Source organism: Bos indicus x Bos taurus, chromosome 2, assembly GCF_003369695.1.
Source record: "Bos indicus x Bos taurus breed Angus x Brahman F1 hybrid chromosome 2, Bos_hybrid_MaternalHap_v2.0, whole genome shotgun sequence".
Classification (NCBI taxonomy): Eukaryota; Metazoa; Chordata; class Mammalia; order Artiodactyla; family Bovidae; genus Bos; species Bos indicus x Bos taurus.
Window position 1 is genome coordinate 97739353 of NC_040077.1, and position 26209 is coordinate 97765561.

At 40.5% G+C, this 26209-nt stretch overlaps 2 protein-coding genes across 17 annotated transcripts in view; one reads left to right on the plus strand and one right to left on the minus strand.

Annotated features, from left to right (window-relative positions):
* The first annotated feature begins 938 nt into the window (after positions 1–938).
* RPE (ribulose-5-phosphate-3-epimerase) lies at positions 939–26173 on the plus strand. 8 transcript variants are annotated; one of them, XM_027566374.1, is made up of 7 exons: positions 940–1141; positions 1806–1825; positions 11488–11567; positions 16713–16852; positions 17222–17356; positions 17913–17999; positions 19573–21536. In XM_027566374.1, exons 1-7 carry the CDS (start codon positions 1031–1033, stop codon positions 19693–19695), a joined length of 696 nt encoding a protein of 231 aa, XP_027422175.1. In that variant the 5' UTR covers positions 940–1030; the 3' UTR covers positions 19696–21536. The 8 variants fall into 8 exon arrangements, with proteins under 8 accessions (XP_027422235.1, XP_027422185.1, XP_027422175.1 ...); XM_027566427.1 differs by having other exon boundaries at positions 997–1141; positions 1806–1836; XM_027566412.1 differs by having other exon boundaries at positions 1085–1152; positions 1806–1836; positions 19573–19978.
* The window catches only part of KANSL1L (KAT8 regulatory NSL complex subunit 1 like), a 125902-nt gene continuing 120762 nt past the window's right edge, over positions 21070–26209 (minus strand). For 6 of the 9 annotated variants that reach the window (XM_027566328.1, XM_027566321.1, XM_027566337.1 and 3 more), the window contains 3 exons: positions 25207–25319; positions 24101–24263; positions 21512–23012 (listed from right to left, as the gene is read on the minus strand). In XM_027566328.1, the coding sequence (XP_027422129.1) occupies positions 22782–23012; positions 24101–24263; positions 25207–25319 (507 nt within the window). In that variant the 3' untranslated portion in view covers positions 21512–22781. Of the gene's footprint in view, positions 23013–24100; positions 24264–25206; positions 25320–26209 lie in introns of those variants that run through there. The other 3 variants (XM_027566351.1, XM_027566345.1, XM_027566361.1) reach the window with 2 other exon arrangements.

Genomic DNA, 26209 nt, shown 5'->3' on the forward strand with positions numbered 1-26209 from the left:
ATTGTGTTCCTCTCTTTGTGGGAGTCAAGCCAAAAGACACAACCAAGTCAAAGATTCGAGAAGGAAGGATGTATTACTTTCAGCAATAAAGAACAGTGAGAATCTTTCCCAAAGCAGCGTCTCCCCAACTGGGAAAGTGGGTAATGTGTTTTTTCTCTTTTGGTTTGGGGGTGTGTGTGTGTGTGTGTGTGTGTTAAGTTTTAAGCTAAGGGTACATGTGTATTCAGGAAGGGGCTTGGTGGGTAGACAGTCCCTGATTTAGTGATTAAAGACATCAGGGTCAGAAAAGGTAAACAGCATCATTTCTTAGGTTCCAACTGATCTGGTGGTTGAGGCTTCAGGCTAACCATTTTCATGGAAAAGAACTGGCTGAATTCACAACTGATACTGTATCTTTGGGGCTTCCCAGGTGCCTCAGTGGTAAAGAATCTGCCTGCCAAGCAGGAGACCTGGGTTCGATTCTGGGTCGTGAAGATCCCCCGGAGAAGAGACCGGATACGCACTCCAGTATTCTGGCCTGCAGAATTCCATGGACAGTCCATGGGGTCGCAAAGAGTCGGAAGCGACTAAGTGACTTTCACTTTCACTGTATCTTTAGGAATGTTACTTCTATCTATGCCTGATAACAGTGTTTGTTTCCGCATTCTTTGGTCTCCTTAAGATCATTAATTACTATACAAAAGAATCTGAAAAAGATTTAAGAACTAAAAAAGATTAAGAAACTCCTCAGAAGACTGGGAGACCAGACAGACCTGGTTTTTAGTTTTTGTTTTTTGAAAGCCCTGTTTCAAAAACTGAGGTCAGAGGAAGGATGAAGGTGCCTCATTGCGAGGCCCCGCCCCTAAGCCCTTAAGGTGGCAGTCCTTCCCTCTAGGGGAGGCGGGACTTCCCCCTTAGGGCAGCTGCTTCCGGCGGAATCCGGAAAGATCTACGGAGAAGAGGCGGAACCAAAACTGCTCGGCCAATCTGGGCAGGACGCCTTCATCGAGCCGGGCTCTCGTGCGGTAACTTGCGTTGGAGCACTAGCACCATGGCGTCTGGTTGCAAGATTGGCCCTTCCATCCTCAACAGTGACCTGGCCAGTTTAGGGGCCGAGTGCCTCCGGATGCTGGACTCTGGGGCCGATTATCTGCACCTGGATGTAATGGACGGGTAACTCTCCGCGGGGTTCGGGCCTGGGTTGTCGCGTGGGGCGGGATAGGCTCCCATTGACTGAGTACCTGTTAGGTGCACGGCGTCCCTGTGTCGCGAAGCGCCTCACTCTGAACGCGGTACTGAGGAGGGGGCCTGAGGTGGAAACCCAGGAGGTTCCGCTTGGAGGGGACCTGGGCTGCGACCGTGTCCCAAGCCTCATCTTCTCCCCTCCCCTTTACATAACGTGTATTCTTCTAGCACTTAGCACCCGGAAGCGACCTTAAATCTCTAGGACCTGTCTCTCATTTTCAGGTGGAGAAACTGAGGCCCAAGGGGATAGGCATGACTTGCCCAAGCTCATATAGCTAGTTAGTGGCATTGCTGGGGAGACAGACTTGTATAACGATGACGAGCTTTGCAGCTGGAGTGAGAACGCCCGAGTTCTGCCACTTGCTAGGTTACTTGGGACAAGCCATTTAACCTCATTGAGCTTCAGTTTCATTCTGTGAAAAGTGGGAGTAATAACACTCTATTGCCCAGGCATCTTTGGAAGATGAAATGAGCTGGTACAGGTAGTTTACAATGCCTGGCACATGGTAAATTTTCTATAATTGATGATAATTGTTGTCTCTTTGTTCGAATTTTGATTTTCCTATCTATTTTCTCTTCAGGCACCCTGCTCTTCAGGGAGGTCAGTTTTTTGTAAGTAATTTTTAAGCACTGTAGTTATAGCCCATAATCAATATTGTTTGAAATCAGATTGATGCTAGTTTCATAAGTTGGTTATAAAATGAGGAACAAAGCTAGAGAAAACAGTTAATACTCCCTCAAGGTTACACACATTGTGACAGAGTTGCAACTTGCATTTGTCGCACTGATAACTGCCATAAGATCAAAACGGCCGTTAACCATGGTTTGGGGTAGAAGAGTAAATTTATTGTAAATAGGTAAAATCTCTGTGAGTGAGTGAGTGAAGTCGCTCAGTCGTGTCCGACTCTTTGTGACCCCATGGACTGTAGTCTACCAGGCTCCTCTGTCCATGGGATTATCCAGGCAATAGTACTGGAGTGGATTGCCATTTCCTTCTCCAGAATATTACTTCTTCCAAAACCTAGATTTTTAGTTTGCTATCACATGTAACTCTATTTATGTACTTTGTTTTTTGACACCTTTGCTTGAAAGCCCTGAACTTCGAAAAGTTACTGGAGTATGTACTCACAGATGGGTAGCTACATTTTTGTGTCTGAGATATAGAATGAGACATAATTCTGAGTCACTTAGGAGTCTCGGGATAGAGCAGACTTCCCAGGTGGCGCTAGTGGTAAAGAACTAGTGTCTGCTAATGCAGGAGACACAGGAGACATGGGTTCGATCCTTGGGTTGGGAAGATTCCCTGGAGGAGGAAATGGCAACCCACTCCAGTATTCTTGCCTGGAAAATCCCATGGACAGAGGAGCCTGGCAGGCTACAGTCCATAGGGTCGCAAAGAGCTGGACACAAATGACTTAGCACTTACGAGTATAGTCTGACCATGTTTAAGTGAATGAATGGAGAAAATAATTTGTCCCAGTTTATCAGTCAGAATATCAATGATAACAATAGGGAATAATAAATATAGAGCTCATAAAGAACACTCGATTGTTTCTGTTCTAATACTTTTTTTTAGAGTTTTTTTCTTTTTTTCTTTTTCTTTTTTATTGAGGGATAATTGCTTTACAGAATTTTGTTGTTTTCTGTCAAACCTCAACATGAATCAGCCATGGTGGTGGTGGTGATTTAGTTGCTAAGTCGTGTCCGACTCTTGCGACCCCATGAACTGTAGCCCGCCAGGCTCCTCTGTCCATGGGATTTTCCAGGCAAGAATACTGGAGTGGATTGCCATTTCCTTCTCCAGGGGATCTTCCTGACCCAGGAATCGAACCCAGGAATCAAACCCAGGTCTTCTGCATTGCAGGCAGATTCTTTACCTACTGAGCTACAAGGGAAGCCCTGAATCAGCCGTAGGTATACATATATCCCCTGTTCTAATACTTTTTGTGAATTATCTCATGCAGCCCCATGTGCTTGCTGCTGTTATCAGCACCAGAGTTGACAGTGAGGAGTCTAATAAAAGAGAGATTAAGTTCCCTTGTAGCTAGGAAATGGTGGAACCCGGATCGGAAGCAGGCAACAGTTTGTTTTGTCTCAGAAACTGTCTTCTCTGGGTATTCGGCTTACAGAGAATGATTAAGATATTGTCTGTCTTTGAGAGACAGCTAGTTTATATTTTTGTCATTTATTTCATATCTCCTGCTGCACGGTAAACTCTCTGAAAGCACAGCTCACCTCTGTTCTCTGCAGGCAGGAAAAGCACTATGGCAGGCCTAGTTATAATTGGTTGGATGAATTGCTTTATCATAATAGAGGTATCTTCTAAGAAATCTCTTGGCCCTCCCAGGCCTATGGCAGTCCCTGAGCTTGTTAAGTAAATGTATTTGTTTTTTATTGACTCCTTTCCCCTTTTACTGAGAAACATCTTGGTTTGAAAATAAGCAAATTTTGCATACACTATTTTAAAAACCTTTCCCTGTTAATCATCACAACTTTGAGTTACTTTCATTCCCATTTTGCAATAGGAAACCAGTTGGGGAGGTTCAGCCCCTTCCCCAGTGTCCCATCAGAACAGGCAGGGCCTGGCTAAACTGCAGTGCTGCTTAGGCCCAGGGTATGAAAGAGGGGCTGTGGACTCCCTCCACGTTCTGCCTCCATGCTTTTCCTTGCCCCTTAAAAATCTTACATTGAGCTTGATGCACTGGTTGTTCTCTGGTCCTCTGTCTTTCCCTGAAGTCCCCACTGTGTCTTCTGATTAAAACTGAAGAACTTTGAAAGTGAGAACAAGTTTTGGAAACATTGGTCGGTGGAGCACTAGTGTGGTTGGATATTTGAAGTAAAGGACAGGTGGGTTTTTCTGGGAAAAAAAAATTGGAGAGCATGTAAACATAAATGTGTCTTGACAGGAAGTGATTGGAAATGTATGGGTCTTTAAGTGTAGGAACAGAGCAAATAAGCAATTTCTAAATTAGTTGTTGTTGTCTGGTTGCTAAGTTGTTCCAGCTCTTTGTTACCCCATGAACTGCAGCATGCCAGGCTTCCGTCCTTCACTATCTCCTAGTGTTTGGTCGTGTTGATTGAGTTGGTGATGCCATCCAACCATCTCATCCTCTGTTGCCCCCTTTTCCTCCTGTATTGTCTTTCCCAGAATCAGGGTGTTTTCCTGTGAGTTGGCTGTTCGCATCAGATGACCAAAGTATTGGAGCTTTAGCATTAGTCCTTCTAATGAATATTCAGGTTTGATTTCCTTTAGGATTGACTAGTTTGATCTTGTTGTCCAAGAGACTCTCAAGAGAGTCTTCTAAGCACCACAATTCAAAAGCATCAGTTCTTTGGTGCAAGCCTTCTTTATGGTCCAACTCTCATATCCCTACATGAGTACTTGAAAACCATAGCTTTGACTACATGGACCTTTTTCAGCAAAGTAATGTCTCTGCTTTTTAATATGCTGTCTAGGTTTGTCATAGCTTTCCTTCCAGGGAGCAGCAGTAGTGCTAGTCACTCAGTCATGTCCAGCTTTTGCGACCCAATGGACTTTAGCCTGCCAGGCTCCTCTGTCCATGAAATTCTCCAGGCAAGAATACTGGAGTGGGTTGTCATTCTCTTCTCCAGGGGATCTTCCCTACTCAGGGCTTGAACCCGCATCTCCCTCATTGCAGGCAGATTCTTTACCACTGCACCACCGGGGAAGGCCTTCAAGGAGCAAGTCTTAATTTTTTAATTTCATGGCTGTAGTCACCATCTATAGTGAATTTGGAGCCCAGGAAAATAAAGTTTGTCTCTGTTTCCACTTTTTCCCATTCTCTTTGCTGTAAGTGATGAGGCCAGATGCCATGATACTAGTTTTTAGAATGTTAAGTTTTAAGCCAGCTTTTTCACACTCTTTCACCCTCATCAAGAGGCTTTTTGGGTCCTCTTCCCTTTCTGCCACCAAAGTGGTATCATCTGCATGTCTGAGGTTGTTGATATTTCTCCTGGCTATCTTGATCCAGCTTTTGATTCATCCAGCTCACCATGTCACATGATGTATTCTGCATATAAGTTAAGTAAGTAGGGTGACAGTATATGGCCTTGCTGTACTCCTTTCCCAATTTTGAACCAGTGCATTGTTCCATGTCTGGTTGCTTCTTCAGTTGCATACAGGTTTCTTTAGGAGGTAGGTAAGATGGTCTGATATTTCCATTTCTTTAAGAATTTTCCACAGTTTGTGGTGATCCACACAGTCAAAGGCTTTAGCGTAGTCAATGAAGTAGAAATAGATGTTTTTCTGAGATTCCCTTGCTTTTTCTATGATCCAGCAGATGTTGGCAATTTGATCTCTGGTTCCTCTTCCTTTTCTAAATGTATTATGTACATCTGGAAGTTCTCAGTTCACATACTGCTGAAGCCTAGCTTGAAGGATGTTGAGCATTACCTTGTTAGCATGTGAAATGAGTGCATTTGTGCGGTAGTTTGAGCATTCTTTGGCATTGCCTTTCTTTGGGATTAGAATGAAAACTGACCTTCTCCAGCCCTGTGTCTGTTGCTGAGTTTTCCAAATTTGCTGGCATACTGAGTGCAGCACTTTACAGCATCGTCTTTTGCAGTTTTAGATAGCTCAGCTGGAATTCCATCACCTCCACTAGTCTTTTTGTAGTAATGCTTCCTAAGGACCACTTCACACTCCTAGATGTCTAGCTCCAGGTGAGTGACCCCACCATCGTGGTTATCCTGGTGGTTAAGACCTCTTTTGTATAGTTCTTGTATGCATTCTTGCCACCTCGTCTTAATCTCTTCTGCTTCTGTTAGGTCCTTACCATTTCTGTCCTTTATCATGCTCATCCTTGCATGAAATATTCCTTTGATATCTCCAGTTTTCTTGAAGAGATCTCTATTCTTTCCCATTTTGTTGTTTTCCTCTACTTCTTTGCACTGTTCATTTAAGAAGGCCTTCTTATCTCTGCTTTTCTTTGAAACTGCATTCACTTGGGTGTATCTTTCTGTTTTTTCCTTGCCTTTCACTTCTCAGCAATTTTTTTTTTCAAAATTTCCAGTACTGGGCCCACAGTCTCACAGGCCACCATTAGCCAGTAAAACCTCCTCAGACAACCTTCTTGTATTTCTTTTTCTTGGGGATGGTTTTGGTTACTTCCTTCTACACAGTGTTATGAACTTCTGTCCATGGTTCTTCAGGCACTCTACCCAGATGTTATCCCTTGAATTTATTCATTGCCTCCACTGCATAATCAATCATAAGTAGTTTGATTTAGGTCAAATCTGAATGGCCTAGTGGCTTTTTCTACTTTTTTCAATTTAAGCCTGAATTTTGCTGTAAGGAACTCATGAGATGAACCACATTCAGCTCCAGGTCTTGACTTTGCTGACTTTGTAGAGCTTCTCCATCTTCGGCTGCAAAGAGTATAATCAGTCTGATTTTGGTACTGACCATCTGGTGATGCCCATTTGTAGAGTCATCTCCTGTTGTTGGAAGAGGGTGTTTGCTATGACCAGTGTGTTCTCGACAGAGTGTCTCTGTTAGCCTTTTCCTTGCTTCATTTTGTACTCCAAGGCCAAACTTGCCTGTGAATCCAGGTAACTCTTGACTTCCTACTTTTGCATTCCAGTCCTCTGTGATGAAAAGGACATCTTTTATTTTGGTGTTATAGAAGGTCTTGGAGATTTTCATAGAAACATTCAACTTCAGGTTCTTTGGCTTTAGTGGTTGGAGCATAGAGTTGGATTACTGTGATATTGAATGATTTGCCAGGATCATTCTTGCCTTTTGGGACTGCACCCAAGTACTGCATTTCAGCCTCTTTTGTCGGCTGTGAGGGCTACTCCATTTCTTTTAATCGATTCTTGCCCACAGTAGTAGATACGATGGTCATCTGAATTAAGTTCGCCCATTCCAGTCCATTTTTAGTTCACTAAGATGTCGATGTTGACTCTTACCATTTCTTGTTTGACCGTATCCAGTTTACCTTGATTCATGAACCTAACGTTCCAGCTTCCTATGCTGTATTGTTCTTCATAGCTTCGGACTTAACTTTCCCCACCATATACATCCACTGCTGAGCGTCATTTCCACTTTGGCTCAGCCTCATCATTCTGTGTGGAGCTGTTTCTCCGCTGTGCTCCTGTAGCATATTGGACACCTCTGACCTAGGGGACTCATCTTTCAGTGTCATATCTTTGTGCCTTTCCATATACTGTGTACGGGGTTCTCTAGGCAAGAATACTGGAGCAGTTTGCCATTTCCTCCTCCAGTGGACCACGTTTTATCAGAGCTCTTCACTTTGACCCGTCCATCTTGGGTGGCCGTGTACTACATGACTCACAGCTTTATTGACTCACACAAGCCCCTTCTCCGTGGCAAGGCTGTGATCCGTGAAGGGGTCCTAAGTTAGGATGATTTAAAAGCCAGGGAGATTGCACATTAGTACTAGATTTCTGACTTTTGAAAAACTTGCAGAAATTTCCAGTACTGGGCCCACAGCCTCACAGGCCACCATTAGCCAGACCAGATCTTCATTTGTCCCCTGTCTCCTTCTGCCCTGTTTCAATCCTCCATGCTATCTGCCAACCCAGTCACCCCATCCCCACCCCCGACTACTTTCTCTCTCTTAAGGCTCTCCTCCCTTGGACTTTTTTTTCAGTTAGTTATTAATTGTCAGTGAAGGGACAGACAGGCCCAGCAGATAAGAGCCTGAACTTTGGAGCTAGGTTGACTGCCTCCTGCACTTACTGGTTGTGTGAGCTTGAGCCTCTCTTTCTCATCTATCAGTTCAGTCGCTCAGTCGTGTCCAACTCTTTGCGACCCCATGAATTGCAGCACGCCAGGCCTCCCTGTCCATCACCAACTCCCGGAGTTCACTCAAGCTCACGTCCATCGAGTCGGTGATGCCATCCAGCCATCTCATTCTCTGTCATCCCCTTCTCCTCCTGCCCCCAGTCCCTCCCAGCATCAGGGTCTTTTCCAGTGAGTCAACTCTTCGCATGAGGTGGCCAAAGTATTGGAGTTTCAGCTTTAGCATCAGTCCTTCCAAAGAACACCCAGGACTGATCTCCTTTAGAATGGACTGGTTGGATCTCTTTGCAGTCCAAGGGACTTTCAAGAGTCTTCTCCAACACCACAGTTCAAAAGCATCAATTCTTCGGTGCTCAGCTTTCTTCACAGTCCAACTCTCACATCCATACATGACCGCTGGAAATACCATAGCCTTGACTAGACGGCAAGTAATGTTGGCAAAGTAATGTCTCTGCTTTTCAATATGCTGTCTAGGTTGGTTATAACTTTCCTTCCAAGGAGTAAGTGTCTTTTAATTTCATGGCTGCAGTCACCATCTGCAGTGATTTTGGAGCCCAAAAAAATAGAGTCTGACACTGTTTCCACTGTTTCCCCATCTATTTCCCATGAAGTGATGGGACCAGATGCCATGATCTTCGTTTTCTGACTGTTGAGCTTTAAGCCAACTTTTTCACTCTCCTCTTTCACTTTCATCAAGAGGCTCTTTAGTTCCTCTTCACTTTCTGCCATAATGGTGGTGTCATCTGCATATCTGAGGTTATTATTTCTCCCAGCAATCTTGATTCCAGCTTGTGCTTCTTCCAGCCCAGCATTTCTCATGACGTACTCTATAAAAATACAGAAAACAATGGTACCTGTCTCACTGAATTGTTGGCATGATTTTAATGAGTTAATATGATGGAATTGTTTAGAATGGTGGTTGTCCTGTATAATTTTTTATTAACCCGCATTCTGCCTGCTTGTCATCTGAGCTCAAGACCTTGGTGCTGGGTGCTAAGTTACTTCAGTTGTGTCTGCCTCTTTGTGACCCCATGGACTGTAGCCAGCCAGGCTCCTCTATCCATGGGATTCTCCAGGCAAGAATACTGGAGTGGGTTGGCATGCCCTCCTCTAGGAGCTCTTCCCAACCCACGGAGGGAACCTACGTCTCTTACATCTCCAGCATTGGCAGGCAGGTTCTTTACCACTAGCACCACCTGGGAAGCCCCGTGGTTTCTTCTCTGACAGCACTTCCCACCCCACCACCACCCTGCTGCATCTTATCAGGAAAATCCTGTCAGTTGCTATCCTTGTTTCTGTTTTTGCTGTTTCTTGTCATTTACCAACACCTCTTGCCTTGCTTCTTCCAGTTTACTGCTCAGTCATTTGTGCTACTAAAGTATTGTTTCCATCTTAATTGTTCATTGCTTCTCTGGTGGCTCAGCTGATAAAGAATTCACCTGCAATGCGGGAGACCTGGGTTTGATCCCTGACTTGGGAAGATCCCCTGGAGAGGGGAAAGGCTACCCACTCAGTATTTTAGCCTGGAGAATTCCCATGGACTGTATAGAACATGGGGTTGCAAAGAGTCAGACCTGAGTGAGCGACTTTGACTTTCTCTTTTAAAACCTCACTTGATCAGGATTAAAGTTCAAACAGTGAGCCTGGCATTCTGTATCATTTAATATGACACAGTCTTGCCTCGTATTTTATTCATAGTAGCCAAGGTGGGCAGCACCGTCTCCCTTTCTTTGAGCTTAACTTAGTTTTCTCTACCTTTGCTTCATTTCTTTCCCCATCTTTACAAATTCCATTAGTTCTGTAATTCCATGATCTGGGGCTTCCCTGGTGGCTCAGGTGGTAAAGAATCTGCCGGTAACGTGGGAAACCTGTGTTTGATCCCTGGGTCGTAAAGGTCCCCTGGAGAAAGAAATGGCAACCCATTCTAGTATTCTTGCCTGAAGAATTCCATGGACATGAACCCCATGATCTATTGCTTTAAAAAAAAATGCTATTCTACCTGCCTCTGAAACAATTATCTTATATTGCATACTTTAGCTTTTTTCTACAGGCCTCATTCAAGGTAATGCATACTACTTTAACTAAAGAAAGCCTAGATTTCTTTGGCTTAACATTATAAAGTTTATTTTTCCTTCAGGTAGTAGTTTGGTGTGAATGTCCTTCCATGCAGAAATTCAGGGACGTCAGAGTCCCCTTCCATCCCCTGTCTCTGCCCTCAAGGGCCTCTTTCCTGGCAGAAGGGTAAAATGAGAACAGAACACGAATATACTCAACCTCCCGGGCTCTGCAGTGACACGCATCACCTGTGTTCGTATTTCACAGCCCTTTTGTGAGAACTAGTCACGTGGCCACCTGGTGTTAAAGGGAGTTGGGGAAAGTGGTCCTTAGCCGAGCTGGCTTCCTGCCAACAACTATACTGTAGCAGTCAGTCATGAGTTGTGGTGAGTCATTAGCCATCTCTTAGTGCCAGTGAGATTGTAAACTTGTCTGTGGTGAGCAGAGAAACTCTTTTTTTTTTAAACAAAGTATAGTACTCTGAAGCACCCAGCCTAAATGTTGAAGTGAGCTGGTGATACAACAAGAGAACTGGAGCAGGATAATGGTTAACTGCCTTGGGTCTGATATCAGAAAGCCTTAATTTGAAACCTGCCCCAACGAATTATTAACTGGGTGACTTAAGGAAGTTATATCCTGTGCTCCTCAAATGGAGATAATAACAGCATCTACCTCAGAGGGCTGTTGTGAAGATGAAATAAAATAAGGTACAATATCTGGTATGTTACAAACCTTCAGTGAAAGTGAAGTCGCTCAGTCGTGTCCGACTCTTTGCAACCCCGTGGACTGTAGCCCATCAGGCTCCTCCGTCCATGGGATTCTCCAGGCAAGAATACTGGAGTGAGTTGCCATTTCCTTCTCCAGGGATCTTCCTGACCCAGGGATCAAACCCAGGTCTCTCTGCATTGCAGGCAGACGCTTTAACCTCTGAGCCACCAGGGAAGGCACAGTTAAGTTTCCTTATTGATAATCTTTAAGAAAGCTTAAATAATCTTGTCATTTTATGCCCTGTGATAGAGGTAGATTAGAGATAGCCACAGGTGACCTGTGATAGGCTTAAGATTTGAGAAACCCATATCAGAGTCTTAAACTTCCTAACTAGTATGTGACTTGGGCAAGTCATATAAATTTTGGGGTTTTGATTTTGTCATCCTTCATTTCTTCCTGTCATGGATTTTGAATTACAGTGTTAAATTGGTTGATTATGTGACATTATGACTTACTGGAATATCAAGGAGTTACTGCTCTGTAAAACTGAAATTCTATGGGTATTTTTAGTGCCTAATACTGATACTGATGTTAAATTGAAAAATATTGCAAATCACAGATAATCTCCTCTTTGTCTATCAGGATACATTTTGAGAAAAATACAGAGACTGAATTGAAAACATTTTCAGAGTAAGATTTTGTTTGTCTTGTAGGCATTTTGTTCCCAACATCACCTTTGGTCACCCTGTGGTAGAAAGCCTCCGAAAGCAGCTAGGCCAGGACCCTTTCTTTGGTAAGTGGGTGTTTACGCCATCTGAAGCGGAGTATCTTGCTCAAGTAAAGGGGAAGTAGCTGGTTGATTTCTCAACCTCCAGTTTGACAGTGTACCCTTTCCCTTCTCCCTGTGCTGGGACTTCATTGGCCTACTGTAAGAAGCCGAACTTGCGCACTTCGGGGCCTAGGCACTTTGGCTAGAGTCGCTTTGCCTAAAAAGCCGTGTTCACTTGGTCAGTGCTACCTCATCTTTCCACCTCAGACCCTTTGTTGTTGTTTCTTCAGAGAGCCCTGTCCTAAATTAACCTTTTTACATTGTTGATTTTTCTTAGAATTTCTTTCAATCTGTGATTGCTTTTATCAGACTCCTTAAGGGCAGGATTTCATTCACTTGGTTTGCTGTGGTTTTCCCAGAGCTTAGCATAGACACACAGCTGAGGCTCAATGTGATTGTTAAATGAACTTAGGAATCAATTGATTTATGGTCTAGATGAGAAGTCGATTCATAGAAACTGGAGCTTTCTACTGGTCTGTGTATGCTCCACTTCAGTGTTGTAGGATAAGGTGAATTAAGGTTTGTTTTTAAGATCTCATAGTGACCTAGAAGTTACTCCTGTGGAACGTAGATTCAGCCCACATATCCTTGTCACTGCTGCTGCTGTTTTAAGCTAAGTTAGCAGAGCCTCTCTTGCCAGATCTCTGGTACAGAAGACATTGGGTGAGTTTTTATAAATAATGTGTGTTTATGTAATTCATTACTTAATTTTAGTAAAACTTACATATTTTTATTGACCTATTGTGGACCAGTTTTATGAAGGGCTCTAGCTGTGCCTGTTCAGTATGGTAGCCACTAGCCTCATGTAGCTATTTAAGTCAGCTAAAATTAAAAATTGTTTCTTAGTGGCATTAACTGCATTGTGAGTTCTTAGTGGCCGCGTGTGACTACTGTCCCAGTGCAGTTGTGGAACACTGCCGACATTGCAGGAGGCTGTTAGAGCCTCTGTAGGCCTGTTCCACTTCGAAGGCACCAACTTTATCAGTTCATGTGTCTTGAGGGAAACTGTTCCACCAACATGTTCACCATTTTGAAATTTCCAAATAATGGAATATAATCCTCTGATTACCTGAACTTTTTTTTTTTTTTAATTATTATTAACATTTTGGAAGCTGAATTTTCGAGGGTAAATATATCCTTACAACTATCGGAGTTGGATGAAATAGTGTTCTTTGCCCTCTCACGCCTTGTACGATGGCCACAGAATCCTCCACTCTGGCTTTGTGTGGATTTAAAGTATGTCTGTAGTTGTCTTTTCCCCTTCCTTTTAGCTGGTCTCCCAACTGTTACTTCTCACTGCTGTTTGACTCCCCCCCGTCTGTGCCGCTTCTCTTACCAGCTCAGCTGACACCCCCACCCCCCCACAATCTGTTTTTTCATTCCTGCTTTTAGTTTGTTGTTTGCTGCTAAACTTGCTAATCAGTCTTACCAGAAGACAATCTCTAAAGATGAATGGATTTCATATGCTTTAGTGTTTGTGACCTTTGTTTTTATATTATATGTTGTTTGTTTAATTCTTGGATACTGGTTGTTGGTGCCTTATGTATCTTAGGAGTTAGATCACAAGTTGTGTGTATAACTGCTAAAGCTTTTAACAATTCAGTCCTAATATTGAGTAGAATTTACTGTCTTAAGATGTAAAGTGGTAGGGAAAAGTCATTTTTGCTTTTATCTAAATCAGTGGTCTTCAAGTATGCCTGAGGACCTGTGGGAGTCTTTTTCAGACAGATATGACTGAAGCGACTTAGCAGCAGCAGCAGCAGCATGATGTCAAAACTATTTGTAGTTCGATTTGTAAATTATTTGTACTGATATTATTTGCCATTATTTGTACTGATGGTGCAGAAGCGGTGAGTGAGTCTGCTGATGCCCTAGCCAGAGATAAGGTGGTTTTACTGAACGGGTAATACTGAACAGGTTACTACAGGTAGTCGTGATGTTCTTACACACCGTGCCTTCATAGTAAGTATCCTTGATGAATTGGAACAGGTGATGGATTTAGTAAATCTTGATTCTTGAGTGCACGTCTCTTTAGTATTTTGTGTGACGAAGTAGGAAGGTAATACGTACAAAGCCCTTCTGTTGAATCCTGGAGGATGATCATTTCCTTGAGGAAGACCACTCATTTCATTGTCTTGAGCTGTACTGCAAGTGCTGGTTTTTTCACAAACACCATTTTCCATTACAAGAATAACTGACAATGAACTGTGGTTATTAGCCTTAGATGTTTTCCTGATGTTGTCTTTAAAATTAACTACGTGAACCTGTCACTTCAAAGAAAGCAGCTCATCACTTTTCGTTGCCACTGACAAAAGTTAGAATTTGCAAGTGAAAATTGGAGTTTTGGAAAACTTATATTTGCTGCTTTGAGCTTGAGAGCTTCCCAATGCTTACAGCTTTTTTGATCAGATCTGTAGTGACATTGACACATGTGGGTTTTGGATAGTATATAAAGAATGTGTCTCTGTTTGGAAGATCTGTGTAACTCAGTGAAACAATAGTACTTAAAAAAGCTGTTCAAAATACAGACTAACGAGTTTTAGCATTAACAAAGTATGGAAAGGTCACTGACAGGATTTATAGATTCCACATTGCCTGTAATCTTTCATACTGCTTATTGAGTTTTGGGGTAGAAATGGTAGAATATCCATACTTGAGTGAAAAGGCTATGCGTGTAGGGACGCCTCCCTTTTCTGTATTTTTTTTTCCCTACTATAAAACAACAGATTGAATGCAGAGCAGATGTGAGAATACAGATGTATTCTCTTAAGCCAGGCACTACTGCTGCTGCTAAGTCACTTCAGTCGTGTCTGACTCTGTGGGACCCCATAGACGGCAGCCCACCAGGCTCCCCTGTCTCTGGGATTCTCCAGACTAGAGCACTGGAGTGGGTTGCCATTTCCTTCTCCAATGCGTGAAAGTGAAGTTGCTCAGTCACATGGCTGAAGTGACTTAGCACACACAAGTAGACGCTAAAAGTTTTTTTTAGTTTGCCTTTCTAATACATTCAGTTCAGTTCAGTCGCTCAGTCGTGTCTGACTCTTTGCGACCCCATGAATTGCAGCACGCCAGGCCTCCCTGTCCATCACCAACTCTCGGAGTTCACTCAGACTCACGTCCATCGAGTCAGTGATGCCATCCAGCCATCTCATCCTCTGTCGTCCCCTTCTCCTCCTGCCCCCAATCCCTCCCAGCATCAGAGTTTTTTCCAATGAGTCAACTCTTCGCATGAGGTGGCCAAAGTACTGGAGTTTGAGCTTGAGCATCATTCCTTTCAAAGAAATCCCAGGGCTGATCTCCTTCAGAATGGACTGGTTGGATCTCCTTGCAGTCCAAGAGACTCTCAAGAGTCTTCTCCAACACCACAGTTCAAAAACATCAATTCTTTGGTGCTCAGCCTTCTTCACAATCCAACTCTCACATCCGTACATGACCACAGGAAAAACCTTGACTAGACGGATCCTTGTTGGCAAAGTAATGTCTCTGGTTTTGAATATGCTATCTAGGTTGGACATAACTTTGCTTCCAAGGAGTAAGCGTCTTTTAATTTCACATCATCAGTATTGGGGTGGAGGAGTCTTCAGTAATTTTTAAGAGTGCAGAAGGAGTCTGACAGTAGAACATTTGAGCCCTGTGTTGTAATTACAGGCAGAGTCGCTGAGTCATTGATCCCCGGGAACACCAGAGAATGTCCAGTGATGGTTGCTGGTGGTGACTGCACGCTGGAGATTGAATAGGGATGACTTAGCTATCTAGTCTGGTAACTTAGGAATGAGTAAACTTGGTCTTGTAAACCAGATTGAATTTTTCTTGTTTATGATATGAAGGAAAAACACACCAAATTGAGTTTATCTTCTAAAATCAAAGTTTTGCCTATTAAAATATGTTCTATTTTTGTTACTTTTACTAGTTTAGAAATATAAATGTTAGTCTTGACTTCATTAATCAGGCTCTATACTCTGTTTTCCTGATGTTTTTCAAAGCCTTGTTGCATTTTATAAATCTTTGCTATTGAATTCTGGAATACTAGATTTTTTTTCTTTAACATAGCTTTGCTGAATCAGAAATGTGCTCTCTGTTACAAAGTAAAAGGCTCAAAACTCTCCTCATTACTCTCTGTCTGGCACAGGAGTGTTTACTGTTTCTTCTTTCCTGCATCATTTCTTGTTTTCACTTCTTTTAAGCTGCCCTCTCTTTCCCGTGAAGTGCTATTAATATTATATTTTAAGTTGAGATGTTTAAGAAGGCCACACTCATTTCTTCCCAAACATTTTCATATGATTTGAGCTTTAGATTTAAGGTCACGTGGCAGGCTGCTTCTGGTTAACATGTTCTTTCCTCTGAGTGTGCCCTTCCTTTTTGCAGTTGTCTCCCTCTTAGTGGTGACACTTCTGTTCTAGCTCCTTAGGCCCACATCCTTGCACCATCTGACCCTTGTCTCACTGCGCACATCTGAGCCACAGCAGCCCCTCTTGGCCCTGCCTTTAGAAAATATCTGGAATCCCCACCACTGTTCACCATCTGCAGTCACTAGGTTTATTGCCTTGATCTTCAAAGTTAGATCTAAGTACTGCAGTATTTGTTCTGTGTCATTCAGAATAAAACCTGATGGTCTGCAGAGTTCGGTAGTTTTATCCAGTGTTTCTCTTACCTCATCCTCTCTCCCCGGTGCCGCCCCCTTCCCCTCGCCCCCCCGCCCCCGCCCCGCCGCCCCCGACTCCAGCAACACTGGCTTTATTTACTGCCAACTTTATTTGTATTTACTCCTTTGTTTGTCTCCCTCACTAAGAATGTAATCTAAGTTTTTTACAACGGTCTTTTCTGAACCCGAACTTATGTTTCCTGATTTCTAGTTACTACTTCTCATAAATAGTGCTGTAAGCTTTTTGTGGAAAAATGTTGGATTTTTTTTGATAAATGTGTTTAACCAAAACCTTATCTTAAGGATGCAGGGAAGCTATCTATGCTGAAGTATAACTTCTATTTAACAATTATCATGATGCCAAAAGAGTCCATATCTGAAATAGCAAAAACTACAGATTGACTTCAATAATATGAGCAGCTGTTTTCCTTTTAGTAATACTTAGAGGATATGTCTTTTCTTTCCAGACATGCACATGATGGTGTCCAGGCCAGAACAGTGGGTAAAGCCAATGGCTGTAGCAGGAGCCAATCAATATACCTTTCATCTTGAGGCTACTGACAACCCAGGAGCTTTGATCAAAGACATTCGGGAGAATGGAATGAAGGTAAGAGCTTAGCGGTGACGTTAATGTTTTATACTATTCATTTTCAGAATTGGGAAGGTTTGGTGGAAGACCCAAAATGATAGGTGAAGAAGACCAGACGTAGACAGCTGTTCTTCAGCTTTGAAGCTAGACTTTAAGTATAATATGTTTGTCAGATAAGATTAATACATTCTACTAATGTTTTCTAGAAATTGCTACCTTTTAGAAACATTTCCTTGTGATAACCATGTTGACTTAAAATTTACAGCTGAACAATTTATGTATGTATTCCATTCTTTAAGAATAGAGCTTCCTACTGGGCCTGATAAGCCACAATAATGTATTACGGAAAGAGTTACTGATGTGATGTAGCAAATTTGTTTGTTACAGGTTGGCCTTGCTATCAAACCAGGAACTTCAGTTGAATATTTGGCACCATGGGCTAATCAAATAGATATGGCCTTGGTTATGACAGTGGAACCTGGGTTTGGAGGGCAGAAATTCATGGAAGATATGATGCCAAAGGTAAAAAGAAGTATTTGGTTCCGGAGTAGGGTTTTTTATTGTGTATATTCATTCAGTAAGCATGTATTGGGCTGCTTGTATGTTTGGGCTGCTTGTATGTTTATGCCTTGCTCTGAAGGCAGGGAAATGGGGGTGCCTACATATCATTGGAATATGGGATGAGAGATGCCCAAGAGATTCAGGTTTGGAGATCAGAAGAGATACCACATGTTAGTGTTGAGTTTTTGTTTCCAAAACCATTGGAAACTGTTCTGTAACCTTTAGATGGAATTTTCATTGAATATTGAGGGTTTTATCTTCGCCTTGTTTCTGTGAACTATATTTTCGGCAAATCCATGACAAATTCAATGCCATTTGCCAAATAGAACAAAGCTTGCTTTTATGAAAGTTTGTTTCAGTATATTAAGATGGTTTTCCCCAGTCATAACTTTTATTGATATAAAGTTACTTGGTGAGACATTTGGAGTCATATTTTAGTGGCCATTTCATTTTTGTTTGGTGTGCTTTCCCTCTACCTGTCCACTTAGGAGTCATTTATTTCCTTGTGTATATCTAGGTTCATTGGTTGAGGACCCAGTTCCCATCTTTGGACATTGAGGTGGATGGTGGAGTAGGTCCTGACACTATCCATAAATGCGCAGAGGTGAGACTGCTCCTTGACGGCAACCTGGACCAATTTCCTATCAAATGTAATGCCAGGACAGGTCTTATCTACCAAAGAGATTTCCCCTACACTTCCTAAATAGTCTTTCTTTCCTGGAAAAGTATTTGTTTGTTTAAATGTAAAACTAGGAAAGTAAATAGTAAGTCCTGGCTACCTCATTAATGATGAAAAAATTCTTTGAAAGAGGAATGTGCTGACTACCAGCGTGTGTAATATCATTGAGAAGTTCCAAGGCCTTTGAGACAGTTTTCCAAAGTAGGGAATCGTCCTATTTAGTGTGTGGGTTTTTTTTTTGCTTCCTATTTTTGCTTCCAATGTTTTGTGTAAATGTCACACACTTTTCTGCTTGATACTGTGATCAGTATGGAGATGACACTGGACAGACAGTGAGCATATATCTTTTGACCCCTGTAGAATTCATTTTTACTGAACTGTGCTTTGTCATTAATGCTGTTTCTGCTTACATTGAGACATATTAAGTTGTAATGCTAGAAAACTAATATTTCATTTTTATGAGGAACATTGTTGGACAATGCACTGTATCATAGCACAGCAGTGTCTCTCTCACTGGAGAAATTTTTCTCAGCTTCAGCAGTTCTCTCAATGGTCCCCCTTTCTTTCAGCTCTGAATCATATAACAGATTGGATTTTCCTCCCTGAGTCAAATCTCAGATAAATTTGAACTCATTTTTATAAGTTTTTACTCGGTTTTACTCTTTGATTTCATATTGAAAAACATCTTGAAAATCTTTTGTAAGCCACCTCAAAACCATTCTGGAATGCAGTGAAGCATACATAAGAATATGTTCCATTTGTACTGGCATCAACATGAGAAGATACTTAAATGTAGTGTTGCCATATTTTATGGATTATCTCACATTTTAACAGTAATTGTCCTTTTAGACTGTCTGCAAATTCCTCTACATGGTTCAAAGATGAAAAGATTGATTTTTTTTTTAGGAGCTGAGGGGGCATCGGTACATATGGGGAAAACTTTAATAGAGGTGAAGATGAAAGGTTTTAGATTAAACCTTATCTCAGTGTTCGCAGAGATGCACTATAGTTTATTTAGAAGGGGGTTGAAAAGAAAGTGAAGTCGCTCAGTCATGTCCGACTCTTTGCGACCCCATGTACTGTAGCCCACCAGGCTCCTCCGTCCATGGGATTTTCCAGGCAAGAATACTGGAGTGGGTTGCCATTTTCTTCTCCAGGGGATCTTCCCAACCCAGGGATTGAACCTGGGTTTCCTGCATTGCAGGCAGACGCTTTACTGTCTGAGCCACCAGGGAAACCCTGAAGAAGGGGGTTAAGGGTTACCAAAAAGACAATGTTTCTTAGACATGTTTAAAAATAATTTCACATCCTCTTTTAAGCATTTCAGCTTCTTTCTTCATTGAACTAGCTGCTTAAGTATGTTCATCTTGAAGTGGCTTTTATACAGTTAAAGTGCTGACTGCCAGCTATAAGGGTAGAAACTCTAGTCTGGGAGTTCTGTTTCAGGTTTTTCCACATCTTCCTTTGAGGCATAACCTAAAGTGTTTACTTCTTTCAGGCAGGCGCTAACATGATTGTGTCTGGCAGTGCCATTATGAGGAGTGAAGACCCCAGATCTGTGATCAACCTGTTAAGAAATGTTTGCTCAGAAGCTGCTCAGAAACGTTCTCTTGATCGATGAAACAACAAGGACCCCAGTGTTTCTGCTTAGGAGCTCTCCTTTTTACTGGAAAACAAGAATATTGACTACCAAATCATACCACAATTGAGGCAGTGCTGCTTTTCTGAGCAATTACTCATCCCAGTGACTAAAATCCATTATGCAGAATGTTCCAAGAGGTTAGAAATTGGTGTGTATAACTACATTTTTAGTGATGGAATTGAAAGATTAATGTGATAAAATACCATTTTTACTGGGAGACTTGATTTTTATGAAGAGTAAAAATATGGCCGTATAAAGGTTACAAGCAGAAAAGTGTCTTAATGCCTAAGGAAGGCATGTTAGCTACTATGAAAAAAAATTTTTTTTCTGAATTTCTAAAAAGAATTTTCTTTGGTTTCTTTACTGTTTTCTGAAAGCAAAGGAAGTTCTTCAGTTTTTCCTGTTTCATGTCATTTTTTGTGTGTGATAACTAAGTTTGCATCTGATTAGGAATGGCATACTTACTCTCCTAGTTTCAAAAACATTTTTTACTTTGCACCTTATATTTGATATATTAAAAAAAAAAAAGTGTATTATGAAGCCCAGGGATTTTCAAGTTGTCTGTTCTAAAATATGAGCACAAGTTTTATCAGGGTATTTTGTTAGCTGTCCTAGAAGGACAGAGTATTCAGTGATCTCTCCCCCCCACCCCGTTTCCCGTTTTTTTTAATTATACACACTATTCCTAAGGACATAAAAAATGTTTTGCTAGCTCTATGCTAAAAAAAGAAAAAAGGCCTATATTTAGAAGTAATATTAAGTTGAATCCTGACCCTTCTGTTTGTTTGATCTTAGCAAACCAAATCAGCCAACCTCTTTGAGTTTCTATTAATTGATTTATACATTGAATGTAATTATGAGAGTGTGGTATTGTATTGAGGATTAAAAGATTATTATATATGTAAAGCTTCCACTATTCCTAGAATTGTAAGGGTGTGGAATTGAACATGCCAAGGCAAGGAAGCTATTAGATAAATTTCTTTTGAGGAAGATTATAAAGTACATTGATACAATCTCACTAAACCTACAGTCAGTCCTATGAATGGTAAAACAGGTGTGTTTGTCCCCATTAAAAAAAAAAAAAGATACTGAAACTCATCAACAGGCTGGTACAATGGAAAGAATCCAGGAAAGCATAGGATTTCTGTTCTGTACTCTTTTTTTTATAGATGGAGCACTTAAGAGGTGGATTAAGCAAAGGAAGCTTAATTGTCTTATTTCTAGTCTAACTTTAAACTAGAAAAACCAATTGCTAAGAATATTCTGCAACTAATGACTTTTGACTCCAAGGATATATATTTTATTAATCCAAGAAAGAAAGACCAGGTAGGCTAATATATGACAAGGTACAGATTTAATCCATACACTATTTATTATTGTATCCCAAATTACACTTTGACAGTAGATATGTATTACCTACTTCATTCTTGTAAATACTCTTGCTATGAAATACACATGGCAAGAAATAACAGGACCAATGTCATTAAACTTTTTCAGGCTACTATGAGTTTTGAGAAATAAGGTTTGGAAAATAGGAATGTTAACACTTTAAAGCATGGAATAGAGCTTCCTTGGTTTCTTCTGTTTTCTCAAGGTAAAATTTTACTTCTTACTGTTCGTTTTTATTTTGGCTTAGGAAAGGCTTTGCCACACAGCTAGGAGACGACGAGGCGTGTAGAAATAGACACAGACAACAGGGCATATAGAAATAACTTTTTAATTAAAAACTTACATAGATTATAATATCAGACATGACAAAAAAATTGAGTTTATTTGCCTGGACAACTTGGGTTTGTTCTTTTTTTTTTTTTAATGTACAGTAAAACTACAAGCAAAAATTTGTCAGTATTGAATTGCAAATTTTTTCTTTAAAGAGACCAGTATAATTTCCAGTCTCTAACAAAAACTTTCTGTCAGATCCCCCAGATTAGGCCAGGTGGCTAGGATTGTCAGTTATATGGGTACTACAACTTGAATAACCTGTTCTACATGAGAAAAGTGATTCATATAAATTGTCCTCAGTTTTTACATAGGAAAAAATAATGTAATAGTGTCAAAAGATTTTACTTTATATTTACTCCAGTATCCAATACTGAACTATTAAGAATTTTAATTCTCTCTCTAGGATACAAGTAAGAATAGATGCCTATTTGAATAGAGTAAGCAATGGTAAGGAGTGACCAAATGAACTAGAAGTACAATAATATACTAATGGCAATTTCCTGTTTGTTACTCATTTTAAGTGGGATGTTTATGAGATACATAAAGCTCAAATCTTAAAAGATGTGATACTTTTAAAATACACTAATATTTAACTCGCCATTGCTTTTCTTATTCTGTTAGGAGTGAATAGAAAATAACCTGTGTTTAACCCAACAGATTATCAGTGATTTCAAATAAAGTGTATTATGTTACCTGGTATAGAAATTTCCATAAATAACTTCTATTAAATATGTTTTTTCAAGTCTGGACTACTAGGAAGGGATGTTTCTAGATGTCCAATATCATTGGAAATCTGTGCTTCTTTATAGTGCAGCTGATATTTCATGGGATAATTCATACATGCATTTTTCAAGTGGAATGGTCACTGCCAGTGCTTTTTAAAACTACTTAGATGTGTGTATATATATGCATGTATACTCTATACACGCATATTTTTATATTCTTATTTCTGAGGCAATTTAAGATTAACCATTTGTATAGAAAAAAAGGAGCTGTCATTTGATACACGGGGGTGGTGGGGGGGGGTGGGGTGTGGGTGTAAGTTGTTTAAAAATTATTTACCCAGTAATGTGATTTGACAGCAAATTAAAGCAGTTAATTTTCTGGTACTTGTGATTTGCATCAAACACAAATGACTAGCACTTGTTGGTCAGTGAAAAGCTAGTTACTTGTGGTTTCAGGAAGGAAAATGACACTAACTTGCCTGTTTCATAAACAGCATAAAAGGTTAATGTGCACTATATGCTCTTATTCTGGAACTGAGACTGGAGGGGCTGGACAACAGGGCTTGCTTTTTTCTCCTGTTTTCCCATTCATTTACAGTTTTCTTCACTTGTTCCCTGTCACCTATTTTTTTTAACATGAGTAAGTCCTAGACCAAGGGTTTTGTACTCTTCCATTCCATCTGCCTGCCTTTTTGGATGGTGGCCATTCTCTGGTGCACTGGTGCAGAAGACTTGACCGTGGAAAGCTGGGCTTGATCTTTCAACCTGATCATTTTTTTCATCTTGGCATAATAAAGCTTCTGTGTCTTCATCCTTCAGTGGAAAAGTCCGTCGTTCCCACCACAAAGACTGAAAGAGAAAACATTTTCAGTTTCAGCTAATTTAAGTTCATATCTCAGATAATCTGTAGATGTCAATTTTGTAATAACCATTGGTCAGTACAAATTCTTATTTGGTCCTAAGTACCCAGCAACTTAAAGTGGGACATACTGAGGATTATTTAATAGGGACCTTTGGGAATTATTTTTTTACTTTGCCTCTTCCAAGAAGAGGGAAATGGTACCATTAGGGAGTACTGGTCCTCATTTTAAGGCTAGGTGCATGTTAGGGAAATTCCCTTAAATGTGTTTGGGTCATCTGCTTCAGTATCTCCATTTTCATTCCATCATTATTATAGACACCTATTAACTTTTCTTTGAGCTTTCTATGATTTGCCTCTTAAATTCTATTATCTCTACTCTCTTGATTCTAGATATTCTTCTTTTCCAATATCTACTGATGAAAAACAGTGCAAGAGCTGTATAGATGCAGTGTAGAAAGCACTCCTATTGAGGTTAAAACTGGACAAATGGGGAGACAAAATCTTTTCTAAGGGGAAGAGAAATAACTAACCTTTCTATGTGCCAGGTAGCATTCTATTTAATCCAATTAGGTTTGTAATAAACTTTGATAGAATTCCCTTTTTCTAACAATAAGTGAATAGGTGGAATTAGGTTTTGGCATGTTACATAAAAGGGCTTCCCCGATGACTCAAGCAGTAAAGAATCTGCCTGCAATGCAGGAGACACAGGTTCGATCCCTGGGTAGGGAAGATCCCCTGGAGAAGGGAATGGCAACCCACTCCAGTATTCTCGCCTGGAGAATTTCATGGACAGAGCAGCCTGGTGGGGCGATAGTCCATGGGGTCGCTAAGAGTTAGACATGACTGGGCACACACATACATGTGTTTCATAAAAGGGGGAAGTATCTGTAGTTAGTGATGGAACTTGAATGCTGGAATATGGATCCTCTGGTTCCTACACCCAGCATTCTGTACTGGACTGTTGCACTGAATGTGTTACGTAATGGTGAATCCTTTGTCAGCAGCAAACAATTCTATAAACAAGTTTTTCAAAGTCAATTAAGGAAGTTTTAACAGTTACATAGAATACTCTCACCTTGGTCTCTTGACTCAGTGAAGGTGAGCCGTGTGCACTGGAAGCCTGGCTCTCTGAAGGAGGCTCAGCAGGACTCCCCACTGTGCAGTGCTGCCCACCACTGAAATCATAAGGGCAGTCTTTCAAAAGTAGATCTTGTCCTTCAACATTTTTAGGGTAAGCTCTAGCAAGAAAATCAAGAAAACATTTTATAAACAACCTAAAGTGTAGTTCATAAGTCCATTTAACTTGGTAACTTTTCTTTAAACAGTTCTGCCCAAAAGATTTTTAAAAATTCATCTGCTGATTTTCCCCATGTTATCCTCACATCTCAAAGGCTTTTATTTAAATGGTACTTCAGGGAATCTTGCCAAATTATTATAAGTAGTTTTGTTTGGGGGTATTTTTTGTTTGTTTTCCAGAAAACAGGAAAAGATAGTTAACTTGACTCTTATCCCGAGTTCCCTGAGTATCTATGATTATTGTAATGTCATCCATGAAGAACTCAATTCACATTTTCCTCTGTACTTCTGGAAAACTGTATCTCTGTAATGTAGAGAAAGTTGAGAATAGAATCTCAGGTATGTTAGGATAACTCTTAGAATAAGGATCAACAACAAATCATCTGAATATCTTGACTTAAACAGAGAAATGTGTTTTAAACGTGTGAAATGAGGCCCCCACACTACAGTGACTACTAGGTTTCAACATGATCTTATGTTTTAAGTTTTGACTATATCAAAAAATAGTCCAGTTAAACATAAAATATCAGGGTTTTTCTCAAATACATTATGTTTTTAGGATTTATTCCCCCTTCCTTCAAAGTCATGTTCAAAGTATTTCAGGCTATTTGCTTTTTACCCTAGATAGGTTTTTAAGGGTCTTTTTTTGGTTCTTTTTTAAGAAAAATATTTTTGAAGTAGTTGTGTTACAGCTCACTCAGATTCTAATCACTAGTGTTAGGTCCACCATTATAGTACACTGAAATGACCTTTTTATGGAGAATTTTCACATTATTTGCTCAGTTAAGTCTATTACCGATGCTGACAATTAGCATGAGAAATAGAGTGGAGTAAGACACAAAACTCTTCATCATGTAAGTAGCCTGAATATAGTTCAACACCTGCCTGCTGTTTCTTCTCTGCCACTTGCTTTGTTCCCATAGTGACCATCTGGCTTGCTCCTTCTCTTCATACTTTTTGTGTCTTAGGGAGAAGACTTCATCAGAGAGGTTTTCTATCTGGAGTTAGAAATGAAAAGTTTTGCTTTGGTCAGAAACATTCTGAAATGAGAACAGGTGTCACAGTTCCTCATAAAGAGAACAATAGGAAGAAAACAACAATAAATGCAGTCTAAGTCATGAGAACATATGAGAGGAGATTCAGATTCCTAAAAAGAGGAGTTTGAAACTTTTTCACCTCCGGGTCATGTTTGAAGACTTACCTAGAGTTCTTAATAGGTACCCTGAATACACATAGGTTCACAATGGTTTTTTATATTTACATAAAATATCCTTCATGCTTTATTCATTCAAACCTTTGTATTGATTGCTTCCTATGGAGTATACTGTTGATGGAACATAGTAATATCAAGGAAAGTAAAACTGAGATATGGGAATTAGTTTAATAGATTTCTAAAGCTTTGGTTGTGGTGTTTCTGGCTAGAATCATTCTGAACTAGGGTGCATTAAAAGAGGGAAAGGCATTAAAAAGCAAATTTTGGTAGCTGAAAAATGATATCAGTTGGCATAGAATGTAATAGAAACAATGTCTTTTACATAATACTGCCTCTTCAGACTGTCACTTTGGAATTAGTTTGGCTATATAGTATTTTTCTCTATAATTTTTTCTTGTCTTAATGTAAATTTTATCCTTACAGGTCCATAGTCCCTTTCCTGTGGTTCCAAAAATCTGGAAAAAAAAAAAAAGTTTTCATAATTCATTTGGTGACACAGCCTGATCTGAAAATGATGTGAGGTTATTGTATTTCCTATGAGTATTTCACTGTAAAACTCAGTATTGATTGAGAACTGCCCTAGACTCCCATACAAGACTAAATTTCATGCAGAAAAATATGACTAATAGTGGAAGTGAATACAGATACTCATGTAAGTTCAGTATTTCAACAACT